The following is a 24,648-nucleotide window of genomic DNA, read 5'->3' on the forward strand; positions in this document are numbered from 1 at the left end:
AAAGAAAAAAATAGAAAAAGAAAAAAAAATAGAAAAAGAAAAAAAAAATAGAAAAAAAAAAAAGAAAAATAGAAAAAAGATAAAACATTCCTTGATGAAGATTCTGTTTATGGATTGAAATATCGAATTTGATTTTAATAAAATGTTTTTGCTTATTAAAAAAAAAAAATTCTGCACTTGTTTGTTTTTTAAACCATTAAACTTGAAATTTCATATCAACAGTGCTTTTAACACAGTAAATTTTTATCATTTAAATAAAAATTGGTAGGATATACAGATTTTCAATTTTTATTTTCAAGGACTTTTCAAAGTTTTTTTAAGGCCTTTTTCAGACAAAATTCAAGTTTTCACAACACAATTTAATACATAAACAATCATATAATAAACCAAAAAACCTAATTGACAACAGGAAAAGTCCTTTTCATTTCTATCTAAAACAATATAATATCCCTGTCAACAATCATATTTACATTCCCTTACACACTTATATTTAACAAACCAAAGCAATTAAATGTTATTTTCCCTATCATAGATTGGTTTATGCTGTATTCATTTTAGTTTTAAATTTTGAATTTCCGGAATTGTGGATACAAGAGTTATGTCCCTTTATCATAAAACTACTCAAATGTTATTATATGGAAAACATTGGATAGTTTCATAATAAAAGGAATGTAACTCTTATATCCACAATAATAAAATGTATTTCAATTTTATTTTCAATACAATATTTAAAAAATAGCCTAATGGTATTTTTATTAAGCAAAAAATAATTTAATAGTATTTATTTCGATTTTATTTTTAAAACACAAATTTTTAAGAGACATAAAGAATACGATTTTCAAGGTTTTCTCAAAACATTTTCCATACTTTCAAAGTAATAATAGAAATAAGGCCTTTTCAAAACAAAAGTCAAAATACAAGGACTTTTCAAGCTTGTGCGAACCCTGTACATACCCATGACGAAGCAAAAATATCATCTTCCAAATTGATTAAGTATCTTTTTTTTTATTTTATAAAGGAAATCATTTTAAAGCTATTAATGGGAATTCGTAGATATTACAACATAAATCTAATAAGTATGAATTATTGTTGAGTTATCTCCCTCGTTTTTTTTTTGAGATTTTTTTTCCCCAAAAATTTGATTTTTTTAATTAAATATAAAACTACTTGATCGATCTATGTGATTTTGGAATATGATATTTTTTCGTTTTGTCATGGGTATACACATTGTACATACTTTTCTTTATTTTCATTTTTTTAAAAAGAGCGTTTTTTTTGTTTTTAGATTAGCTGAACATGATTGAGTTTTGTAAAGGGAAAGGAATCGAAAAAAATAAAATAACATCAATGTTTGGTGTATTTTTGTTCACAAAACCAGTATCTTCAGACAGCCTGATCTACCATCACCAGATGCTTTAACAGGTATTACCACTGCAGGTTAAAATAGGCCTGGGAGCAATGGTAATTAAAGGGACAACTCCACATTCCCCGCAGGCCCCAAATGGGGCCTCTTCACTGGATATTTTTTAACATCATACCTAGGACTTGGAAGAAGGAGACAATGACAGAGAGAAAATGGGAAGTTGTTTTGTAAAAACTGCTGTTTTTAACCTTGCAGCACATGATTGAGTTTTGAAAAAAAAAAAAAAAAAATAGCATTAATCTTTGGAGCATTTTTGGTCAGAAAACCAGTGTTGCCATATATTGGCCAGTGCACAATCACTGTTGGGTCCCGCACTATCAACCAAGCTCCAGCCTCTGTCCCATCTTCAGACAGCCTGATCTGGTAGCACCTAGGTATGACACAGGATTACTTTTTCAGGTTCTATATAGAAGAAAAAAAAAAGGTCATGCTTGAAAGGTGTGTTACTTACCGGATTAATTTTTGCAGCCACGGTGAGCAAGAGAAGTGCATGGTGATGCGTTTGGGGACTACTCGACGAACGAATGCACTTCACTATTAATTCCATATCAAATTTCGTCGACTGCAGTTCAGCTGTAAATTAAAATAAAAGAGTTTTTGAATTTGTTTCTAAAGAAAATGTCTTTTACAAAAAAAACCCCAAAGATTTTGCTGTAAAATCTGTATTACTAATGTGATACTATGAACACCCCACCCAAAGTGTTAGGAAGTGATTCAAATGAAAAAGAAAAACTATAACAATAAGAGGAAATAAGTTGATCAGCAAAACAAAAGTTATAGGAAGTGAAGTTAGTAGAAAGACAATGGGAGGAGGGGTTAGATCACCAAGGCACACAAAAGCCATCTGAAATAGGATTATTAATCAAGGTGTGGAGACGAATAGGAAAAAAGACCGGACAGAGAGGTCAATATACTCAGAGTTAGTTTATAGACAATTCAAGAGTGGGAGCGAGTTTTATGGGTTTTATAGACAGTCTTGGGTTTGCGGCAGTTGATGACAGGTTGTGGTTAAGAGCAGATCGTGACAGCATTCAGGGCCGTAAGAGGAGTTGACTTTGGTCGACTGACAGTGTTGGTCTCGACAGACAACTAAGATGTGGACATTAGTGTTTGAGCGTTGTTTTCCACGATGATGTAACGTAAACGCACAAAGTACAATTGATATCTACAGAATGTGTCAGCGTTTTGTGCATGCTTGTTTTTTTATACTTGTGAGACACTGCACACCCCACCCCCTTAACAGCCACCGGTACTTGTACAGTTTAATCAAGACATTAAAAAATGAAAATATTGAAAAAAAGTTATATTATACGTATCCGTTTTGGACTGAAGATCTCTGAAAAAATTTCTGTTAATTTGATCGAGTATTTTTTTTTTTTTACAGCGGAAAAACATGTTTTTATGAGAGCGTGTTGAAGTCAGCCATTATGGAAATTTTTAACATGCTACGGGGAGATAACTCCAGTTAAAGCGTCGACACTCCCTCCCCATCTTTATTACTAGCTTTTCTTCCTAAAAAAAAAAAAAAAAAAAAAAAACTCGAACCTTTTGCTCGGTATCATAACAAATTGTTTTTTCGCTGTAAAAAAAAAAACAAAAAAAAAAAACTACTTGATGAAATTAAGGGAAATGTTTTTTTCTGAGAACTTTATTGCATAATATAAACTTTTTTTTAATATTTTCATATTTTAATGTCTTCATTAAACTGTATAAGTACCCAGCAACCAATGTGAAAGATAACACGACCAGAAGAGAAGTTGAAAGAGAAGAAATCCATGGCACATAGCAACAGCGTTGGAGTGGCAATTGTTAAGGGGGGGGGGGAATATGGTTTCAACTGTGTTTCCCGCATATACGTAATTTTGATAAATACGTGCCACATTATTTTTTATTTACTATTTAGTGAATACTTATTGTCATAAGATCATCATTCCTGTTTTTATAGGATTAATTCTTCCTTTAAAGCATAGCATAATGCATATGAGCATGTGGGAAAATAGCAGCAGCAGCGAAGGATAGCTTGCAGTATCCAAAAAAGCACATATGCAAATTAAGAAGTGTGCACAAGAAGAAAAAAAAAAGGAGAAAAAAAATGCAACACATGCTCGAAGAGAAACAAAGATGCCGTCGTAGAGAATGGACGCGTAAAGATGCAGGCGATAAATGGCTGACTACGGCCGGCATAAGGTTGGAGAAGAAAAGTGTACGAGGGCGAGAAACTTTTAAGTGTTGCCGAAAAAAATGCTGACCCGGATTTAATTTTATGAAAAGAGTAACGGCCATGTTACAAAAGGGGGTAGAATAATGTAACACCAGTATCTGTTGTGTCGTCATAAAACCCTACTCTCAGGCATTACCTTCTTATTTATTGAAGGGGGGGGGGTCCTCCCAAGTACCATCTCCTCCATTTTTAGGAGTAGGGTTGGGGATATGCGAGTGGAGGAAGCATTTTTTTCTTTTTTTTGTTGCTAATACATATACTCCTTAATCTCTTATCATTACTTAACCATAATACATATACTCCTTATGAGAGACGCTCAAAAGTGCAGTGAGATGCAAGCTAAACGTACCCGGAAACAGACAAGGGAAGTAGTACCTATTTACTATGCCTCCCCACGGGACAGAGTTAGACATCAGGGTCGTTTTTTAATGTGGAGAATAGGTACAAAAATAAAAATTGTCTCAGTCGTGAAGGATTTCTCCTCCATCGAAAGAGAACAAGAAATGGAAGTGCAGCATCTGAAGAACAGATACTACACTTTGATCTTGACCAAAAGGCCAAGAGTAGCGGTGAGCCGAACAACAGGCGTAGAAAAAGAAAAAGAAAAAAAAAACAGTTGTAAATGAAGAAAGGAAGAAAAAGTAAAGACAGAAAAGAAGATAAGATCATAGCTTATGGCGGAAGAACGCGATAACGTTAAATTGACCATGACAGCCCTGCGCCGCTCGCTGAGCCCGTGGGTGGCGGAGGTAACCAAACAAATTCCGATGTACAGAGCGATCAGTGTCGACTGCCCCTGGGACGTGGGTGGCCTCTATGGAAAAGATGCGTGGCCTTTGTGGAATTGGATTCAGCGGTTTTTATGTTCTCTCAAAAATAATTAAGTAAGACATTTGTTTTTACGACATGTCAAGTTCCATTAGGCCCGCACCGGCCGAGATTGAGAACGCCCGAATGCCAACAGAGGAAGAAAGATAGCTCCTTTTTTGGGTATAGGCCGCCTGGCGAAGATTTGAGTGACAGCGGTTCCAGCATCCTGATTGGCTAAAGGGCCGAATGAGAGAAAAAGAAGAAGATTTAGCTCCCGCCCCCACAATATAAGCAGCGAGCCTTGAGAGACTGAGACACACAGAGACCGACAGACCCGGAGTGACATCTGCTCCCCTGAGCTCAAACGAGCGAAAAAGCACCCCATCGATTGACCCTGTCACGTAGATAATTGAGTTTTTGTCGGAGAGAGAAGAGAAAACCTCGCAGTTAACAAGTGGCCAGTCCCTAACTTGACAGCTAATTACGATTGTACCCGTGATTGAAATACAAGGAATTTTGAACAAAAGAAAACAACTATTGACTAGGTCTTTTCAATTGTTTGCATGACGAGTCTGTTTCAGGAAACCGGCCGTTGACATCCTCGTCGAGGAAACACTAGAACCGACAACCGGGGTCATCGGGTGACGTAAGTGTCACACTTAATCTCTTATTATTACTTAACCATAATACATATACTCCTTAATCTCTTATTATTACTTAACCATAATACATATACTCCTTAATCTCAATACTATGTTAAAAACCATATATATTCTTATATATCATACTATATATAACAAGCTTCTCCTTATTTATTTAGAATTCAATAAAGCTTCCCCCAACATTCTATAATTCCTCTTAATCTTTTTCATCCCTAATGAACCCTACGCTAGACGCCGCATCTTCCCCATGCTACCTAGCAACTTATCTACTCTTCTGATGAGAAGCATTAGGCTTCGAAATGCCCTGGCATAAAGAGTCCCTTCTATCGCCCAAATTTTGCCTGTATTCCATTATTCAATAAATGATCCATTCTATATCTACCAATATATAGTTTTGTGACTTCATTTCATACTCTTGTTGTCCTATTGTATAAGCTCCAATAATTATTGCTGAGCTTGATAGAAAGAAAATTTTAAACAAACGCCCAACACTTGCCCCAAGATCCAAATCTCTACAATTATATAAATGCAACTTTGTATGTGTGCGTGTGAGTTCGTTCCTTATAGACCCCGAAATGGCTGAAGCAGATTTTCTTTACAGAACTTTAGTGGCTAACTCTGGGAGTGATCTTAGTTAAGTTTTGTCCCAGAATACCCCCGATAATTTCCGATAATCAAAACTTATTTTAATTTATCTATCATCGGTTAAGCCATTTTTTCCATGTCATCGCTTAGCAACAATGATAGAACAACGGGCCGTAAAAATTCTACTGTTGATAGCATGTTTTTTTTGTTGTTTTTGCATTAGGTTCAAACGCCGCACGTAAATTTCTTTATTTTTTCCATTAACTGCAAAGAATTTTATAAGACTTGAAAATTTTTTTTTTTTTTTTTTTGCATGACGTGAACTGTAGGTTCAAACCCTGCACGTAAATTTCTTAATGTTTTTTGTTTTTCATTAACTGGAAAGAAGTTTATATAAAATAATTTTATAAAAGAAACAGTAGGTTCTCTAGAGTGCAATGTAGAATAACATATTTTGGACTAAGTAGTGACTGCATGGAAGCAGATGATTTGTTTATAGTGGTGAAAGCTTTGTGCAGAACCAACCACACGTTTTGGTATTACTGCTGACCTTTGTCAGTGCAGGTGATTGCCACAGAACAGAGTATACAGTAGACCGCAGGTTTTTACATCAGGGGTTCCTTTTCATAGATGCATGTCTTAATGAAGATTGGGGGGGGGCATATCTCCTAGTAAATTAATGTGCCCCCAGATACCAACCTGGAAACTTCTATGACTCTATGCAGTACATACAGCGCCTGGTCTTCCATAATGGCGGTATATTAACATGGCACATATATATACAGAAGTACAGGATAGTACGTTACATGAAGGTTGCGTTGAGACTTCATTATAATCTTCTCTATAGATCATAGTGTCTGGAAGAGTCCATATATTCACAAAGTAGGGTAGCTCACCATCACAATAATTAACACTTCTATCCATTCATGGCGGATGAAACGAGAACAATCTATCCTTACGGATTAAATTAAAGGCTTAGTTTGATATTACATACAAGTTTTTGGAATTCGACATAAAGATTCCCTAATTCGAAAAGATTCACCTGAAGAAGCTCAAAGGTCATCTTTGAATTTCTGGCACTCCTGAAATAAACAGATGTCAGCCAGTTTAAAAGGCAGGTTAAACCTGCTTCCCCCTTAGCAGGAACTTTCATGGGAATATCAAATTCACAAACCATCTCCAATTGCATGTATATCCTAGTAAAGGGAGGTGACAATGTTAAGCTTTCGCAGTTCTTGCAAGGTGTCAATGTCCTACATACAGCACCTGGTATTCCCAAATGGTCACCCTTCTGGTACTGACCAGACTGAACGTTGCTTAACTTTTGAGATCTGATGAGAATCAGTGTATTAACTAAGTATGACATAATTATGTTGACACACAGGTTCTTGTTAGATCACCAAAGTTAAGCAACAATGAGCCTAGTCAGTACCAGATGGGTGACCATTTGGAATACCAGGTGCCTGTATGTAGGAGGACAGTAACACTTTCCTGCAAGAACTACAAAAATCTAACATCGTCATCTCCCTTAACTGAGATATGCCTGCGACTGGGGACTGCTTACAAAATTAATATTCCCATGAAACTTCCTCTTATGAGAGAAGCCAGTTTAACCTGTTTAACCTGAATACTGCTGGCATTATATAATCTATTGAAAGATTAAACGTTTGATTGCATACACGCTATCGTGACTCATCCAAATTCCAAAGTTATTTCAAGGTTTTTAAACTCAAGAATATAAAGTATTTTCTGACTAAAATCAAATTTTGATGCAAAAGTCAAGCATTATAGTTCATTTGTGCGTGTAAATTACATGAACATATGAATTTTCGATTATATAAAAGAAAAAAAAAACAATTATGTTAGGTAAAACCTACCTAGAAGTTCAGGTTCTCCAATCATTCGACCAGAAAGGTTACAGATACACGACAGGAGTAATTGCTTCAAATATTCTGCAGAATTATTTTCCTCAAGTTCCATCACTCTGAAAAAAAAAAAAAAAATTAAAAACAAGAAAAAACTTCTTAATCTATTCAAGATTGGAGATTGGTTGGTTATATCGTGACAATGTATATGTTGTAGTCATGGGAGTAAGAAAAAAATGACCCCCTCCCCAAAAAAAAAATCTTGTATTATTCAAAATACTCTTTTCATAGTGTTATTTTCATAATATTTTCTTCAACAGAATCTCCAATCCCCTATATCCATGACAAATAGCACCCTACCTGAGAATTCTAACTTCAAACTCCTTGGCTTAACATTTGCGGGCAATATGAACTGAAACAAATACATTGATGACGTTGCAAAGAAGGTGGGTTCCCTCTATCGAGCTAGAAGACTACTCACGCCCGAGAGCATCCTGTACCTCTACAAGGCAACCATTTGCCCATGCATGGAGTATTGTTGCCACATCTGGGCTGGTGCATCTACCATTAGTCTCTCCCTCTTAGATAAAGCCAAAAAAAAAAGAGTTTTCAATCTAATCAGTCCCACTTTATCAACTAAGCTCCAGTCCCTGTCCCATCGCCGCAATGTTGCATCACTGTGCCTGTTTTACAAATATTTTAATGGAATGTGTTCTGATGAACTGGTTTCGCTTGTACCCCTTCAACGTACATATCCCCGACAAACCCATTCAGCAATAAGATCTCACCCCTTCACTGTTGTTGTCCCTAAATGCCAGAAAGCTTTCTTTTCTAATAGTTTCTTCCCTCAAACAGCTAGACTTTGGAATTCCCTTCCTGCTGCTTGCTTCCCTGGCTGTACTGATATGCAGAAGTTTAGATGTAGCATAAACAAATATCTTGTTAATCTTTCCTAGACATGGTCCCCAAATAGTAGGCCCTTATGTTCAAGTGGTGATATGGTTTGTAAGTACATGAACAAAAAAAAAAAAAAAGTGTAAGCTCCAGGAGGGAGCCCCTAGATCTCTTAAAGCTAACTAAGTAAAAAAAAAACAATGGATACCCCCTGTATCTTATTGAACTCGAAAATCTTTCTGCACAAGTTCGGGGTAAGCTTTTGTTGGCATTTCTTCTCAGCTCTGTTAGAGAAAGTGTTGTCTTGCGTTTCAGGGATGAAAAAGGGATGAGTTTGCTAGAAATGACTAAACAAGAACATACATGTTTTGGAAAAATATAATTTATTTTTTAAATTCCATTTTATCAGCTGAGCAATGCTGCATTATGGGGAAAAAAAATGGCTCATTTAATCTATTATTTTAATAGGTATGAGTAGCTTAGTATCGGTTCTGTTTATACTACTCCCAGGAATTACTTCCTTGTTTTTTTAAGAAGATTGAACTAATCCGCTCAGATTTGAAGAAGACAGTATTTGTTCAATTATCTTCCCAAAAAACTATTTTCTCTTTTTTTTTTTTTTACGGGAGTATAATGTACTGCTGTTATATCATCCTCCCAGGCATTTACTAATTTTTTTTAAGGGAGGGAGTGTTAGTTAGTCATATCATTGCTCAAGACATTATCACATCTTTTGAAGATTAGTGTTTTATATGTTTTTAACCTAGCAAAAAATATGCAAACCAGAAGGAGCATGTTTTTGTTAGTGTTTTTTTTTTTACTTTGCAGAACATGATTGAGTTTTGCACCCAGTGACTCCTGACCGAAGAAAAAGCGACATTAAATGAATTGATGAAGAAGAGACACTAAAAATCATCAATGCTTGCAAAAAGGAAAACATTTCATTGATGAAAGCAGCGAGATGTCCGTACCCACAAAACCTTCCGTTATACTCACCTGGAGAGCAGCTTGAAACAAGTGGGCAGTAAAATCCCTGGATTGCTGAGTTTCTTCTTATTTTGTAGAATTTCAAGCACAACAGTGACACGCTGCCATTGGAGGCTGTCCAATTCATTGCCTGCTTGTTTGTCGGCTAATCTGAAAAGAAAGAAACAAAAAAAATAAGATAAATAATATAATGGTTGAATATATCGTTGCTGTACTGAGGGGGAAAAAAATAAATAAAAAAAAATAATATAAATTCTTTTTCTATGAGTCAACGTGCGTTTGGCTCGTACGACAATTGTCTTTAACTTGAACTGGCATCTTAAAATAACACATATTGAATAGTATGTTTACGAGTAATCTCGTATTTGGCTCCCTGCAATGTTTTTTTTTCACTATAAATAAAAGCTGATTCAAGTTATTTTTATTACAAGAAATAAACAAACTGATATTCGTATCTGGTACACTAAGATATTTTCTAATTTAATTTGCCAAATATGAGAATATTATGAATAATACAAATTTAATGTATATTCCATATTATATTTGTATACATTATTTGTTGATTTTATCTTTCAGAAATAGCAATAAAAATAGCTTGATAATGACAATGAAATTAATAGAGCTATAGCTGACAGCGAATGTGTTAAATATTTAGAAAAATGCGTTGTTGGAAATACCACATATAAAGGCTTTTGTTAAAAAAAGAAAGTTTTATTTTCTTGTTAACATTAACGGCAATGTTACACATGTTTTATGTAATATTTAACTCATTGCCAATTAAGTATATAACATTGTTTTTTAGTTGAAATTGACGTAAAAAGTAAGTGGACATCATTGGTTTTTAATGTCAGTATTATAATGAAAAAGAACCTTAATCGCACTAATTTAATTTGCCAAATATGAGAATATTATAAATAAAACAAATTTAATATATATTTATATTATATTCATTTTTTGTTGACTTTATTTTTTGGAAATTTTATTATCCACTGATGATGGTTCAAACAGTAACGACTAAGGCTGAAGCACTAAATGTTTTGGTTTCGATTCTAGCTGATGGCACGCAAGTCATATTTTTTTTATTAACTTTCGAAATCACTACTATATATTTGGTACAATATAATAATCAATAAAATATTGGCTCTATAATAATAAATGCGAAATCTGCAAAAATTAAAACATATTTAAGCAAATTTTGGATCGGGCAATGCCAGGAGGCCTGCTAATGCATATCTGTATATTTTTATTTGTTATTTAATTTTTTTTTTTTTTTTTTTTTATATTCAAGGGACCTTTTTTTTCTTTCTTTTTTTTTTTTACATAGGAGTCACCACTTATCAAGGCCTAGAGAACATTCGAGTATAAGGTATAATGAGTGTACAATAGTCAATGGGATAACGCAATAATCGTTAGTAGTGCAAATTTGGTAAATTGGATTACTTAAGGGGACGGTTCATCAAAAATTTGTTTACGTTGGACTTGAAGACAACCAAATTGTAGTCAGCTGGAAAGCAGGCAAACAGAAGAGAGTTCCACAGGCGTGCATTTCTAAGAAAGAAGCTTTGTTCATGGAATATACATTTAGGTTTAGGCTCAGATAAAAAGTGGGGGAAATTATTCACCGGGTCGTTTCAGCTAGATGAGTGTTTTTTGTGAAAGTTTGGCGAAGGGGAAGGGGGGGGGTTGTATAGATTGGAGCTCAAATTGCTGAAATCATCTCATTATTTAGAAACCCATTCTTAACATGAGGAGGGTGTTTTGTAACTATTCTGTACTTTTACCTAACAACTTAATAAACAAAAGGTACCATAAAACTTGAGCTTAAAAAAAAAAAAAAAAAAAAAAAAAAAAAAAAGAAACAGTATCTTTTCTGCATGTACCATTTTTTTATTTCTTTGTTTTTTAATCTCTCTTAAGACACAATCAGAAAATAATGTTAAATGCATCTTAGCCCCCCCGCCCCCGAAAAAAATTTTTTTTTTTTTTTTTTTTTTTTTTTTACTTACTTGAGAATTCTTTTATTTTCTCTCACCGTGCTGTAAATGGGTCGTTTTTCAAAGATATCCAGTTCTGATTCTAAATATGTTGACTTCATGGGAAACTGAATAATAATTTAAAATGGGAATTGAATAAAAACAAGAATGAATTCATACGTCACATGCACTGCGTTCAATCTGCAGTTTTTTGCAATGGAAATTATATTTAAAACTTTATAAAATTATGTTTAAAACTCAAAAATATATTTCAAACTTTAAAACATTATATTTAAAAAACTTAAATTATATTTAAACCTTAAAAAATTATATTTTCAACTTAAGAAATTATATTTAAATTTTTTTTTGAAATCTTTAAAAAATTATATTTTAACAATCTTTAAAAAATTATATTTTAACAATCTTTAAAAAATTATATTTTAACAATCTTTAAAAAATTATATTTTAACAATCTTTAAAAAATTATATTTTAACAATCTTTAAAAAATTATATTTTAACAATCTTTAAAAAATTATATTTTAACAATCTTTAAAAAATTATATTTTAACAATCTTTAAAAAATTATATTTTAACAATCTTTAAAAAATTATATTTTAACAATCTTTAAAAAATTATATTTTAACAATCTTTAAAAAATTATATTTTAACAATCTTTAAAAAATTATATTTTAACAATCTTTAAAAAATTATATTTTAACAATCTTTAAAAAATTATATTTTAACAATCTTTAAAAACTTATATTTTTACAATCTTTAAAAACTTATATTTTAAAAATCTTTAAAGAATTATATTTTTAAATCTTTAAAAAATCATATTTTAAAAATCTTTAAAAAATCATTTTAAAAATCTTTAAAAAATCATATTTTAAAAATGTTTAAAAAATCATATTTTAAAAATCTTTAAAAAATCATATTTTAAAAATGTTTAAAAAATCATATTTTAAAAATGTTTAAAAAATCATATTTTAAAAATGTTTAAAAAATCATATTTTAAAAATCTTAAAAAATTATATTTAAAAATCCCTTGCAAAATTATATTTAAAACTGAAGTGCGGAAGACGAATTGTGATTTGCTTGTTACAACATTTCAACCATTATAAGAGTTAGTTTCTTGTTTTTCGATTTTTAATATTGCTGTCGTTTTGCTAATTGTAACTTATTAGAATTGACACACAAAAAAAAATCAGTTGAAACAATTATTTTCTCTCTGAAAACTTCATTTACCGACTACAAAATTTCGTCCCAATAGTGTAGAAGCGCCTGATCTTTTTTTTTCTTTCTCAATTCAGAAAGTTTTTACAATGTAAGATTTACAAAAAGGTGTAAGTATTTTTGCCCAACTTTTTGATTTTTGGTGATGCCTTTTACGTTTGCATTTCTTTTTTTTTAGTTATTTTCACTCCAAACAAATCATCTTGTCACTAGGCACGATTTGGAATTGGGTCTAACAGAAGACTGCTGATTAGCAAGATGTCTGTTCACATTATGTTAAACCTGTTGCAGGTTAATACAGTCCAGGAAATGGGAAACGGAGGGAATTCAAAAATCTAGCCAGCCGAGAGAAGAAACTATTAGACTACCTTTTATGTTGGTTATGCTTTTCCGTTACTCATAAAATTTTATTTTATTTCAGAATATCTAACCTCCATCCTCATGTTAAGAATGCTTTCTAAATAATAACATTATAATTTCAGCACAATTCGTAAACTGCACAAGTACGTTATTTTCATTGAAATTACTATTTTAGAGTATAATTACGTTTTTTCTTTAATTTTTAACTGTTTGCTAGAATTTTAAACATTGTCCATCATTTTCAGTAAAAAGAAAAAAAAATCCATTCTTAAAAATTGGTCAGCATTTTTGGAAAAAAAAAAAGAAGAAGTTTTTGTCACTTTCCGGCAGTTTACTTAACGTGTCCAGAATATGCCGATGAAAATGCAGTCTGTATTCTGTATAAATACCGAAAAGTGAATAGAAATGCGACAACTAGAGTTTACAACTGGAGAAAAATGGGCAGGGAAGAAAAAAAAGACAGGAAACTATCTGATAAAAATTAATTTTTTTTTTTTCAGTAAAAAACAAAAAATAAATCTGTTAAACAAAGGAGAACTTCCAGCATCAAAAGGAAATCGTTTTCTAAAATGAACGAAGGCAACAAAAATAAGAAATGCCAAGTCATCCTTTGTCACTTACGTGCTTCAGACTTTTTCTGACCAGCTCCGGGATGTTCATTGTTGTTGCTTTCACCCAGGCGTTGAACAGACAAGAAAGGATCTTCTTTTTGCTCTCATCATTTGGCAAATTCATATAAAACTCTTTGGTAATCTGTGAAAAAGTTTCAAGTTTTAAAACAAAATACACCAATAAGCATAAGTAATTAGTTTAGAAGGTTTTAGTAGTGATACTGAATGTAAGTATTGAAAAGAAAATTAACAAGTGAAGCATGCATAGTCCCACGTGAGTGTACAGTGAACGAGGCATAAAAAAAAATGACTAAGTTCAACATTTGCCCCCCCTCCCCCCATTTAGCCTCCAAAAGTCCCCAGGTTTTAACATATTTAAATTTGAGTTCAGCACGATGCAAAACTGCTAAATAGAAATACACAGAAAACTTTAGACAAATATGAGAAAATATTCCCAAAATATGGTAAAATAGTCCCCCAAAATGGAGTGTTTTTATTAGCCATAAAAGAACCCCTGGAGCACACCCAAGAGTTATTGCGAAGTATAGACAAACAAAATTATATAGAAATTAGTTAGTTACAACTTTTCAGAAAGTTTTATAAAAATCCAAGGTATCAAATTTTTTAATAAGCACAAAAGTGTAAATTTTAGCCATTTTAACCAGAAAGGCACCCCTGGGGGGGGGGGGGGGGGCAGCCGGAGTGTTCCTGGAAAATTTGTTTTGTTACTTTTTTACTTATATCATGTTTAACGTTTGTGCTAAATTTTAAAAAATTCCAGGCGTAGTTATTGAGAAAAGTGCGGATGGACAAATGGACAAGAGTGAATTTACAGGTCCACCTTTTGTTGGGGGACCACAAATAGTTCTAGAATCTGGTTTTTGTTGGTTTTTTTCTTTAGTTGTATTTTCAGAACAATGTTTATTATCTTACACTATGTTATCGTTTGTTTGTGTTCGTCACTCCATCGATCACTACAGGGTTGTTCTAGGGCCAAATGAGGGATTTTTATTGAAGCATTTTAGTTTATGAAATCATTTTTAGTTATTAATGGTACCTATTTACAATGCCTCCCCACGGGACAGAGTTAGACACCAGGGTCGTTTTTTAACGTCGAGAAAAGGTACAAAAATAAAAAATTGTCTCAGTTGTGAAGGATTTCTCCTCCACCGAAAGAGAAGAAGAAATGGAAGTGCAGCATCTGAAGAACAGATACTACACTTTAATCTTGTCCAAAAGGCCAACATTATTGGTTTGTACATAAAAATTCTCAGGAAAATTATCATGCAATTAAAAGTAAAAATCAATTTTGTCGGATTTTGCATCCATTCTCAGAATTTTCTTTACTTTTGCGTTTTAATATAGGTAGAATTCTGGACAAGCACCCAAGTTTTAAATAAATAAAAACAATAAGAATCGTGCAGGAGAAAATAGGCAACAATTTTTACGATTCCAATACCTCAAAAAGTTCTGATTTTTCCAATTCCTGATTCCGATTAATCGTCCTAAACACCAATATAAACAATTTCGGTGCATGTACTGAATTTAACCTAATTAAAAACAACAATACAGAAATGTACATACTCATCATAGAATAAAAATGTCACTTTCCAAAAATCATAAATTGATCAAGTAGGTTTTTTTTTTTTTTTTTTTTTTAATACATTTTCACCCCAAACAAGGCACATTGCCACTTTGATGTAGGGGGCTACTACAAGGGACATAAGCTACAGGGGTGCTATGTTGAGCAGCAAGATATCGATTCACGTTACACTTGAACTTCTGCATGTCAGTACAGTTGGGGAAGCAGGAACCCGGAAGGGAATTGCAAAGTCTAGCGGTTCTGGGGAAGAAACTACTGGAGTAGAAGGCTCCCTTACATCTAGGGATCTCTACTGTGAAGGGGTGGGATTTAGCTGCTTGTCGGGTTTTTCGGGAGTATTTACATCAAGGGGGTACAAGTGTTTGCAGTTTGTTTTTTTAACTAAGAAATCAAATCTTCTGAGGCAGCAAGATTTAGTGTTTTGATCCGCCATTTATAATAAGGGAGATAACTCAATTCGAACTATCAAGATTTTAAAATTAGCCATATATAGTCTATTATATACTATAAAATTGCTAAAACTCTTAAATGATTTTTTATATGAAAAAAAAAAAATACTTGATCAATTTACATAATTTTTGGAATATGACATTTTTGTTTTGTGATGGGTACATACGTCATAAAAATTTTTCTGTATTTTTTATTTTTTAGGTTGAACTCTGGACTTGCACCACAATTCCTCACCTGTTTGATCGCCATTTCTTGGACTGGTGTCTCCTGAGGGTTTGACGATCCAGATTTGTTGATTTGCAACGCTTTACATAGCAACGACATGCAATGATGGCCAACTGTCAAATGGCAGGCAATCTCTGTGTCATAACGCGAGAACAAATAACCCAAGGCCTGCACTTGACTCTTCGTCAGAGCATCCATCTCGGCCAAGTTAAACAAACGATCCAACAAGGGAGTTAACTGCATAATCAATTCCTAGAAAACAAAGATAAAGGTTCACCTTTTAACTTAAACAACAACAAAAATGTTGGTACTTGTACAGTTTAGTCAAGACATTAAAAAATGAAAATATCAAAAAAAGTTGATATTGTACGTATCCGTTATGGAATAAAAAAAGATCTAAAGATCTGATAACGGGGTCATTCCCCACAATGGTGTCACACACACCAAACTGATTTCTATGGAATCAGTGTTTGGTGTTGTTTTGTTTTTTTTTACTTATGAGCCACTGTGCTCGTCCACCAGGCAGTCGCTAATGTGAGACGATGAGACGGCCGGAATGAGAAGAGAGGATGGAAAAGAAGTAATTCATGGTACACAGCGCTAGAGTCAGCGAATGTTGGCAAACGAGAGGGAAAAGATTGATACACAAAAAACAATGCAATTATTAGACACCAAACAAATCAATGTACTTGGGATTAATTATTAAAATGCTGTTAAGTCTTCATTTTCCTCACATTTATAACTAGTGGTGGTGGTGTGTTTGGGGGAGGTCTTGAATTAAACCCTGACCAAATATTAGAGAGAAAAAAAAAAAAAAAAAAAAAAAAAAAATGGTGTTATCTTCTCAAGCCATCCAACACACTTGTAAGATTGTGAACAGGAGCCTCTCCTCTATTAAGAGGGAGTTTTAAAACTGCCCTCTTAATAGAGATGACAAATAAAACAAATGACAAATATAACAAATAAAAAGCCGTGGATAATAAGGAACTGATAAATAAAGAGTATACCCTGCTCTACTTCGGTATTGAGCACTCTTGCATTAACCTCATTACACTTCATTGGTTATTTAACCTCTAGAAAATAATGACATCATTCATATATATATATATATATATATATATATATGCTATCATGGACATGAGAAGGAATGATTTTCAGATCTATGACTGCGGCTTCTCTCTGTGAGGGAGTGATTTGTGGGGACTAAGGTGGAGTTGGAAGCGAACCGTCGGAAAAGCAGGCCAGCCTTCTCGGTTGCCATGTAAGCGACCTGATACAGATTAAAAATAAAAAATAGTTTTATAAAAACTATTATAAAAAATTTATTTACTAAATAACCAAATAATGCAATAATTAAATGTAATTTACAAAATTATATTTAAAAACATAGAAATTATATTTCAGAAAAAAAAAAAAAAGACAATAAAAAAACACATAACAGAAAAAAAACAAAGAAAGAAAAACAAGCAAGATAAAATGAAAGTAAAAACACACATCTCAATCGTGCTTCAAAATGATTGGATAAAAAGGTTGTTAACTACTTACGATGCTGTTGAAATCTTTAAATGCATGAAGCGTTGAATTGATGATATAAAATGGAGTTGATTCCAAGATGATCACATCAAAAATGTCTTTTATTGTTTGTTTCCTGGAATGACCGTCTTTTCCCATTTCCGTATCGGAATCGTCACATTCTTCACTCAACATTATCTGACTGATGATCTGTTACAAAAAAAAAAAAAAAAAAGAAACGTTATTTCATAAACACGAAAATAAAAAAAAAATTCTTGGTGCTTCTCACTTCATAAGAGTGTAATTCGAAATATTGAAGGTTTTTAGTTCTCTCCCACAGCCAGAACTTAGACACCAGGGTCAGAAAGTGAGATCAAGAAGTCAGCACCCCACCCCCACTCCCCCAAGAAGGGCATTCTGACCTGCAAGAAGTACCTGCCCAACCCTGTCAGTATTCCCCAGTAAGGGAGCTTCAGGCGATTAGCAATAAATTAACCACTTCTCAAAGAGATGACAAAGACTGGGAGAGTGAACCCCCTAGAACTAAAAAAAAACAAAAAAATGTACCTCTGTAAGAGTCATATTACAGTAATAAATATATCAAAAAATTACGAAAAACAATAAGCTAGAAAAAAAATTAATGAAAAACAGTTTTCAATGAAAGTTACAATGAACAAATGTGTCCGATATTTTGAAATGCATTTGTGTCATGTGGCGCAAACAAAAAGGGGAAGTAACTCAGGTGTAACTGAACTTTTCTTTTTTAGTTAGTGAAATCTAACAAAATCGCTTGATTTCAAAAATTTCTCTTTAACGGCTGCTGCTGCTAATATTTTCACTAGCCAGCTATCCTATAGCTGCTGCTGAATTTCTCACACATTTCCATACGTGCTAAGTTACCAAGAGCACACCACTTTGTTACACAATTGTGTGTGCTTGTGTGGTAATGACGAGGAAAAACAGAAATAAGCAGCCACGGTTTGCATGTGCTTGCTGTAAGGAAACCGTGATATGCGGACCGAGAACCATTTGAATGTGAGACGAGCATGATTACGCAAATTTAAGCACAGTTGCATGCAACTCTGAAAAGTGATATTTCTAATAAAGATTGAAGAATTGCTTTTTTCCTAGGTTAGAATCTATCAAAACTTATTTTTGACTTTAAAGTAGTATTTTTTTTAGTTTCTTATATCAAGTGGCTTCATGCCTTGTCAGGAGCGATTTCCATGAAAAACAAAAACATGTTACACAAAGGGCAGTTGTTTGCATCTGTGTGTATGTTTGCATGTCTAGCTAAGCGTCAAAATCTACAAAACAAAGTTGGTATATTCTTGATCAACATTATCCTGTATGAATATGAAAATTTTTTAAAAGTTATTCATTCTTTTGGAAGTCAACTGGGTCAGGTTTCGTCAGGTGGGAGCGTTTTTTTCAGCAATCTTATAATTTGAAAAGAAAATCTCGACTCATTCCTCAAAGAATCTCTTATATAAAGGAAAGTTGTCTGTGCGTATGTGTGCATGTATGTCCGCAGAGGATTGGGCTGGGTGGAAAAATGAGTGGAGGTTAGATAGTAGTGTTGGGATGATTATTCAGAATCGGAAAAATCAGTGTTTTTTGGGGTATCAGAATCGGGAAAATCTGAGCCTATTTTCCGATGCCAAAACCGATTCCTTTAATTATCTATTTTATTTTATTTTGTTTTTATAAAACATCTTCAATTGCTTGTAGTAATAATAAAATAATAAATATTTATTGATTTAAACTTCCGGTAAGACTAAAATCTCCAGATTACTTCGTCACAAATGTGCTTTTTATGTTTGAACAAGCCGCGCGTGTGTAATCCCCCCCCCCCCACGGTGCTGCATGTGAGATGATGCCACAAAAAATAGTGAAGAAATGACGAGTGTAAGAAGTGTGAAGGGTCAACGTTGCCTTCACATTTTTGCTAAGTTCCAGAAAAATCTAATGGATGGGGCAAAAGTTATGAGATAAAAAATGTCATTTTTTGCAATTTTGGGGCATTTGTGACCCCTTTTGAGCTCTTGGGAATGCCGAATCCCAGTGAAAATGGACAAACGGTGCAGTTTCACACCTTAAGACATGTATATTTGAATTCAGCACCATAGAAAACTACTATATAGGCATACATATCAAGTTTTTGAATAATATGAAAAAAGAACTCCAAGGCGGCATGTTTTTTAGACCAAAAAGTCCCAGGGGGATGCGAACCAGAATTTTGCCAGGGTCATCCATACTAAATTAATATTAAGAACAATGGCCTCCACATTTTGGCCACAGTTTCAGGAAAATCTAATGGATGGATCAAACGCTATAGGGTAAAAAGTGTCATTTTTTGGCCATTTTGAGGCGTTTTTGACCTCTTTTAAGCCCCTGGGGACGCCGAATCCGAGTGTAAATGGAAAACGATGCTGTTTCAGGACTTAACACGTGTATATTTAAGTTGACTATCATGAAAAATCACTATATAGTCAGACATATCAAGTTTTTGTTGAGAAATATGAAAAAAGAGCCACAAAAAGAGGCATTTTTAGCACTATAATGGGGACGCAAACCAGAATTTTGCCAGGGTCATCCATATTGGATTTATATTAAGAACAATGGGCTCCATATTTTGGACATGTTTTAGAAAAATCTAATGGATGGATCAAAAGTTATAGGGCAAAACGTGTCATTTTAGGGCATTTTTTTACCTCTTTTGAGCCCCTAGGGACGCAACGGGAATTTTCACAAAAAAAAATTCTTTTACTCTGTAATGAAATACAATTTTTGGTAAAATTTCAGGAAAAACACGGACGCCACTGAAAACATAGGTCCCTCTCCGATAAATCAGGAGACCAAAAAATATAGGCAAATTTAAGATGCGTTTTTACAGTAATCAGGATAAAATAACAATTTTATAGTAAAATATTTAGATATTTATAAAGAATCAGAATCGGGAATTGTATTGGAATCATCCCATCACTAGTAGATAGAAAGGAAAAATGAGTGAGGGGGATATAGAAAGAGAGAATTTCTATCTCTACCCTTCTCTCTAAACGAATTATGCTACATTTTTGCCCTGGCCAACGCCGGGTAACATTGCTAGTTAAAAATGATAAAAACTTAAAAATTTTATGAAAGATCATGACACGATGATCACCTTCGTTGTCACGCTACGATAAAACAATAGAAGACAAGTATTTAATGTAAACCAGTTGATCTGCGTGTGTACGTGTCTATGTCCATGTATCTCCTGTCACGTAGCTTAGAAAAAGGAACCCTAAATATTGTCAGTCACTTGCTGTCTGGGTGTATCAAACCCCAGCAATTTTCTTTGACTCTTGCCCAGCATCAACTCCAATCTCTCTCAAAGGCCATCTGTGCTACGAACTGTCCGCAACTGTAGAAAAACTTAATGACACTTCTAAACTATCGATAAACTCTAAACATTAACCTGTATTGTCCGATATTTATCCCCATCACTGCTACACATTGATTAACAATCCTATTTCAGCTTCCTTTGTGTTCCTTGGTAAACAACTTCCTCTCCATTGTGTTTCTACTAAACTCCATCCCTATAACCTTTTTTCTACTGACAACTTATTTTTTTTGTTTTCTTATAATTTTGCCTTAACTCTTGCAAACTTAAGACTGTCCATAAACTTTCCTTAACTGTCATAAATTGTTACAAAATAGCATGAAAATAGTTAACATTTCTATCTGATCATGACTAATGGAACAAGGACAATCTACCCACCGTGGAATAATGTGACCCGATGATCACTTTCGTGATTGTTCTATGATAAAACAGTACGAGTACTTGATGTAAATCAATTAAGCACTGGGTGTGGGTGTGACACAGTCACGTAGCAAAGAAAAAGAAATCACAAACCTCTGCTATCTGGTCACGTCAGTCTCCAGTGATTTTCTTCTCATCCGGCTTTGATTCAAATTTTTCTAATCTTTCTCGGAAAACCTCTGAGCTGCTATGTAAAACTGTTGTCAATTGTTGCGAACCCAAGACTGTTCGTAAACTAGCACTCCATAAACTAACTCTAAATAGATCAACCTCTATTGTCCAATCTTTTATCCCCATCACTGCCACACATTGATTAACAATCCCTCTTCAGCTTTCTTTTGTGTGCCTTGGTGAACAACTTCCTCTGCATTGTCTTTCCTAATCTCATTCACTTCCTATAACCTTTGTTCTACAGATAAACTTATTTTCATTTTTTTTTTTTTTTTTCAAAAAGTTTTTCCTCGTTTTTTTAATTCCTAACACGTTTTTGCAGGGAACGTCAATAGTATCATAAAATAAAAAAGAATTCTTACCACAGGGAGGTCTAGATCTGATTTGATCCGATCTAAATTGTCGATAAGTTTCTTGAGAAAATAATGATAAGGAAGTTCTTTGCGATGTCCACGTGGGTAGACAACTGGCATGCAACTGGCAGCGGCTTTCCTCACCATACTTTTTTCGCTGCCGAGGGCGACGATCATGCTCACCATCACTGAAAATGAACGATAAAAATAAAAAATGAACGATAAAAATAAAAAATTGCGAGAAAAAAAATTCAAAGAACAAATTTAACATTTTATTTACACGTTTAATCTTTGATTTTCTGGGATCCTTAAAAATAGTAATCTCGTAGTCGGCAAAAAAAAGAAAAAAAAAAATCTATACACCTGACAAAGAAATAGAAACACTTGAGAAAGGGGTTATATCTCCGAAATATTGTGATATTCAGGTATAATACATACGATTCTAATTAAAAAGGAGAAACCAAGAAAGATTTTATATATATATATATATATAGTCATGTAAGTTTTTAAACCTTTAAAACTATATAATAAAACTTAGTTAATTTTTATATTTTTTATCATTCGTTAGAAACTATTTAGTTAGTCATTTGATCACCTACAATCAATGCATCAACTTGCTTTCTCGAATTCACTATAATGTATACTAGTATAATATATCTGTGTGTGTGTGTGTGTGTATATATATATATATATATCTATAATATAAAGCTGAATGTCTGTGTGTGTGTGTCTGGTCATGAATAGGCTCCTATATTGTTGACTATTTTAAAAAACTGATTACAATATAATGATAGAAGATGTATCGAGACACAGGAATGGGTATGTTTGACCTGGCAGAACGGTGGTTCATTAAAATTGTGGAGTCTGCATTCGCGCCTGGTCCACAAAGTATGGAAATAAAAAATTTAAAATTAAAAAAAAACAAAACGTTTACAGGTGTTTTTGATATAGATGTACATAAGAATACTTTGATAAGTATGTTTTAACTTAAATAGGGATGGTATAATAAAATTGTGGGGTCTGCATTTGTGCCTGGCCTCCACAGAATGGAAATAGGCACAAACGTTTATAAAGACTTTTCATATCTATCTGTAAGTATACTTTGATAATTATGTTTCAGTTTAAAGAAATATGGTATAATAAAATTATGGGGTGTTCATTTGCGTCTGACCTCCATAGAATGGAAATATGTCACAAAGTTTAATAAGGTTTTTTAATATAGATCCACAGAATATTGTAATAAGTGTTTCAGTGTGAACAGGTATGGTATAATAAATTATGGGGTTTATCTATTTTATTTTTACTTTCATCATATTTTGCTTTGGTTTTGATAGCCCCAAATTCGAAGCTATCTCTTTACAACCCTTCCTTTTCATAACCTACCATCTATATATATAAAAGCGAAAATGTATGTATGTATGTACGCTTTTCCTCGATGTCCACAAAAGGCTTCTTTCAGAGAAGCGCTCGCTCGCTTCACAACTTCTTAAAACTTTTTATATCATCTATAAATTGTAATATCTCGCACTTAACCACGGAGCTAGCCTGTCTATTTAATTTTATTGACTTTCAAACGTTAATTATTCCACATTTCCCGCATCAGCACGCGTTACATTCGGTTTTCGGTATAAACAAAAAGCGAAACTCGACTCTAATCACAGGCCGAAAGCCAGTTGTCTCAAGAGAGCTAAGTAACGTTTGTTCAATGTCGACTTCGTTATATCAGCCTGTAGCTTTCATTTCGCTCCTCCTAATAAACAGGGAGTGGGTTTTTAAAAACAAACAAACCGATTTATTCACCTCATTTAAAACTGTCCCGCACAAAAGGCTGACTGCTGAATACCTATCGCCGTCACGTCAATCAAAAACGCTCACCTGTTTTTTTTAACACTTTACTATTTTCCAACTGCGTGTCGTGAAGGCTTCGTTTTTTTTTCACGGGCACCTGTTTTTTTTTTCACATTTTTGGGTTTTTTTCACATACCCCGAAAAACACCCTGGCACCCCTCGCTAGTACTTTCATAAATCAGAGTCCATTTTCTGTAGGCTGTTTTTGAACCCAGTCAACGACGGGTCTTTTGCTAGTATATATATATACATATATATATATAAAATAAAAATTACAATTAAATTTATCAAAATGATCCAAGATGGTAAAAATTAAAGTATAATATAAATATTAAAGAATTAATATTTATAAAGTTATCTCAGCCAGATGTAAAAGCTCGATAAAACCAAATAGGAGATAGAGCTTATAATACAAGCAAACAGTTAATAAAACATGTTAAAAAACACTTTGAAAAAGAGTTTAAAACATATTTAATCTGAAAAGGAAACACTTGATAAGTGGATAGTCCTTAATCCGCGGAGTTTCAAAGAAATACTTTCCTGCTCATCAGAGGGTAGGAATTAGCAAAATGCAGGATCGGATTTTGCATGCAAAAGTATTAGATGAAACAACAAGTGAGTCAAAGATCATACTTGATAACAAAAAAGTGAAACAGAGGGAATATGGTGAAGAAAAAGGTGATTACACATGAATGGATAGTCTGGTGGAAGATAAATAATCCAGTGACGGTAAAATCCAAATATATAACTTCAAGAAAGTTAATTGAATTTCCATTTGCACAAGTAAAATCCAAGGAAAACCCGTAATTGGAAGATGGTCCAAAATAATCCAAAGGCAGAAATCCATGGAATAATTCACAAAAATGTGTACAAGGGAAAAAAGGAGAAAAAATTCCAATAATATTAATAAAAGAAAAATAAAATATGCTTTTCAGTCTACTGCCGAGACATAAATATAAATAAGAAAGATATATATATATATATATATATATATATATATATATATATATATATATATATATATATATATATATATATATATATCTTATTTATATTTAT

At 33.3% G+C, this 24,648-nt stretch overlaps 1 protein-coding gene and 1 pseudogene across 1 annotated transcript in view; both read right to left on the bottom strand.

The window, feature by feature from the left end:
* LOC145296117 (HEAT repeat-containing protein 1-like) overlaps positions 1 to 24,648 on the bottom strand; it is a 139,487-nt gene that overhangs the window by 61,387 nt on the left and 53,452 nt on the right. The window contains exons 19-26 of the mRNA XM_080142263.1: positions 21,751 to 21,929; positions 17,449 to 17,625; positions 15,913 to 16,155; positions 13,636 to 13,767; positions 11,454 to 11,548; positions 9,457 to 9,597; positions 7,579 to 7,685; positions 1,875 to 1,996 (exon numbers count right to left, since the gene is read on the bottom strand). Coding sequence (XP_079998389.1) covers positions 1,875 to 1,996; positions 7,579 to 7,685; positions 9,457 to 9,597; positions 11,454 to 11,548; positions 13,636 to 13,767; positions 15,913 to 16,155; positions 17,449 to 17,625; positions 21,751 to 21,929 — 1,196 coding nt within the window. The remainder of the gene's footprint in view (positions 1 to 1,874; positions 1,997 to 7,578; positions 7,686 to 9,456; positions 9,598 to 11,453; positions 11,549 to 13,635; positions 13,768 to 15,912; positions 16,156 to 17,448; positions 17,626 to 21,750; positions 21,930 to 24,648) is intronic.
* Positions 4,006 to 4,215, bottom strand: LOC145296466 (U2 spliceosomal RNA; annotated as a pseudogene).

Source organism: Euprymna scolopes, chromosome 16 (assembly GCF_053919585.1).
Source record: "Euprymna scolopes isolate OS-2025 chromosome 16, ASM5391958v1, whole genome shotgun sequence".
NCBI classification, from domain to species: domain Eukaryota; kingdom Metazoa; phylum Mollusca; class Cephalopoda; order Sepiida; family Sepiolidae; genus Euprymna; species Euprymna scolopes.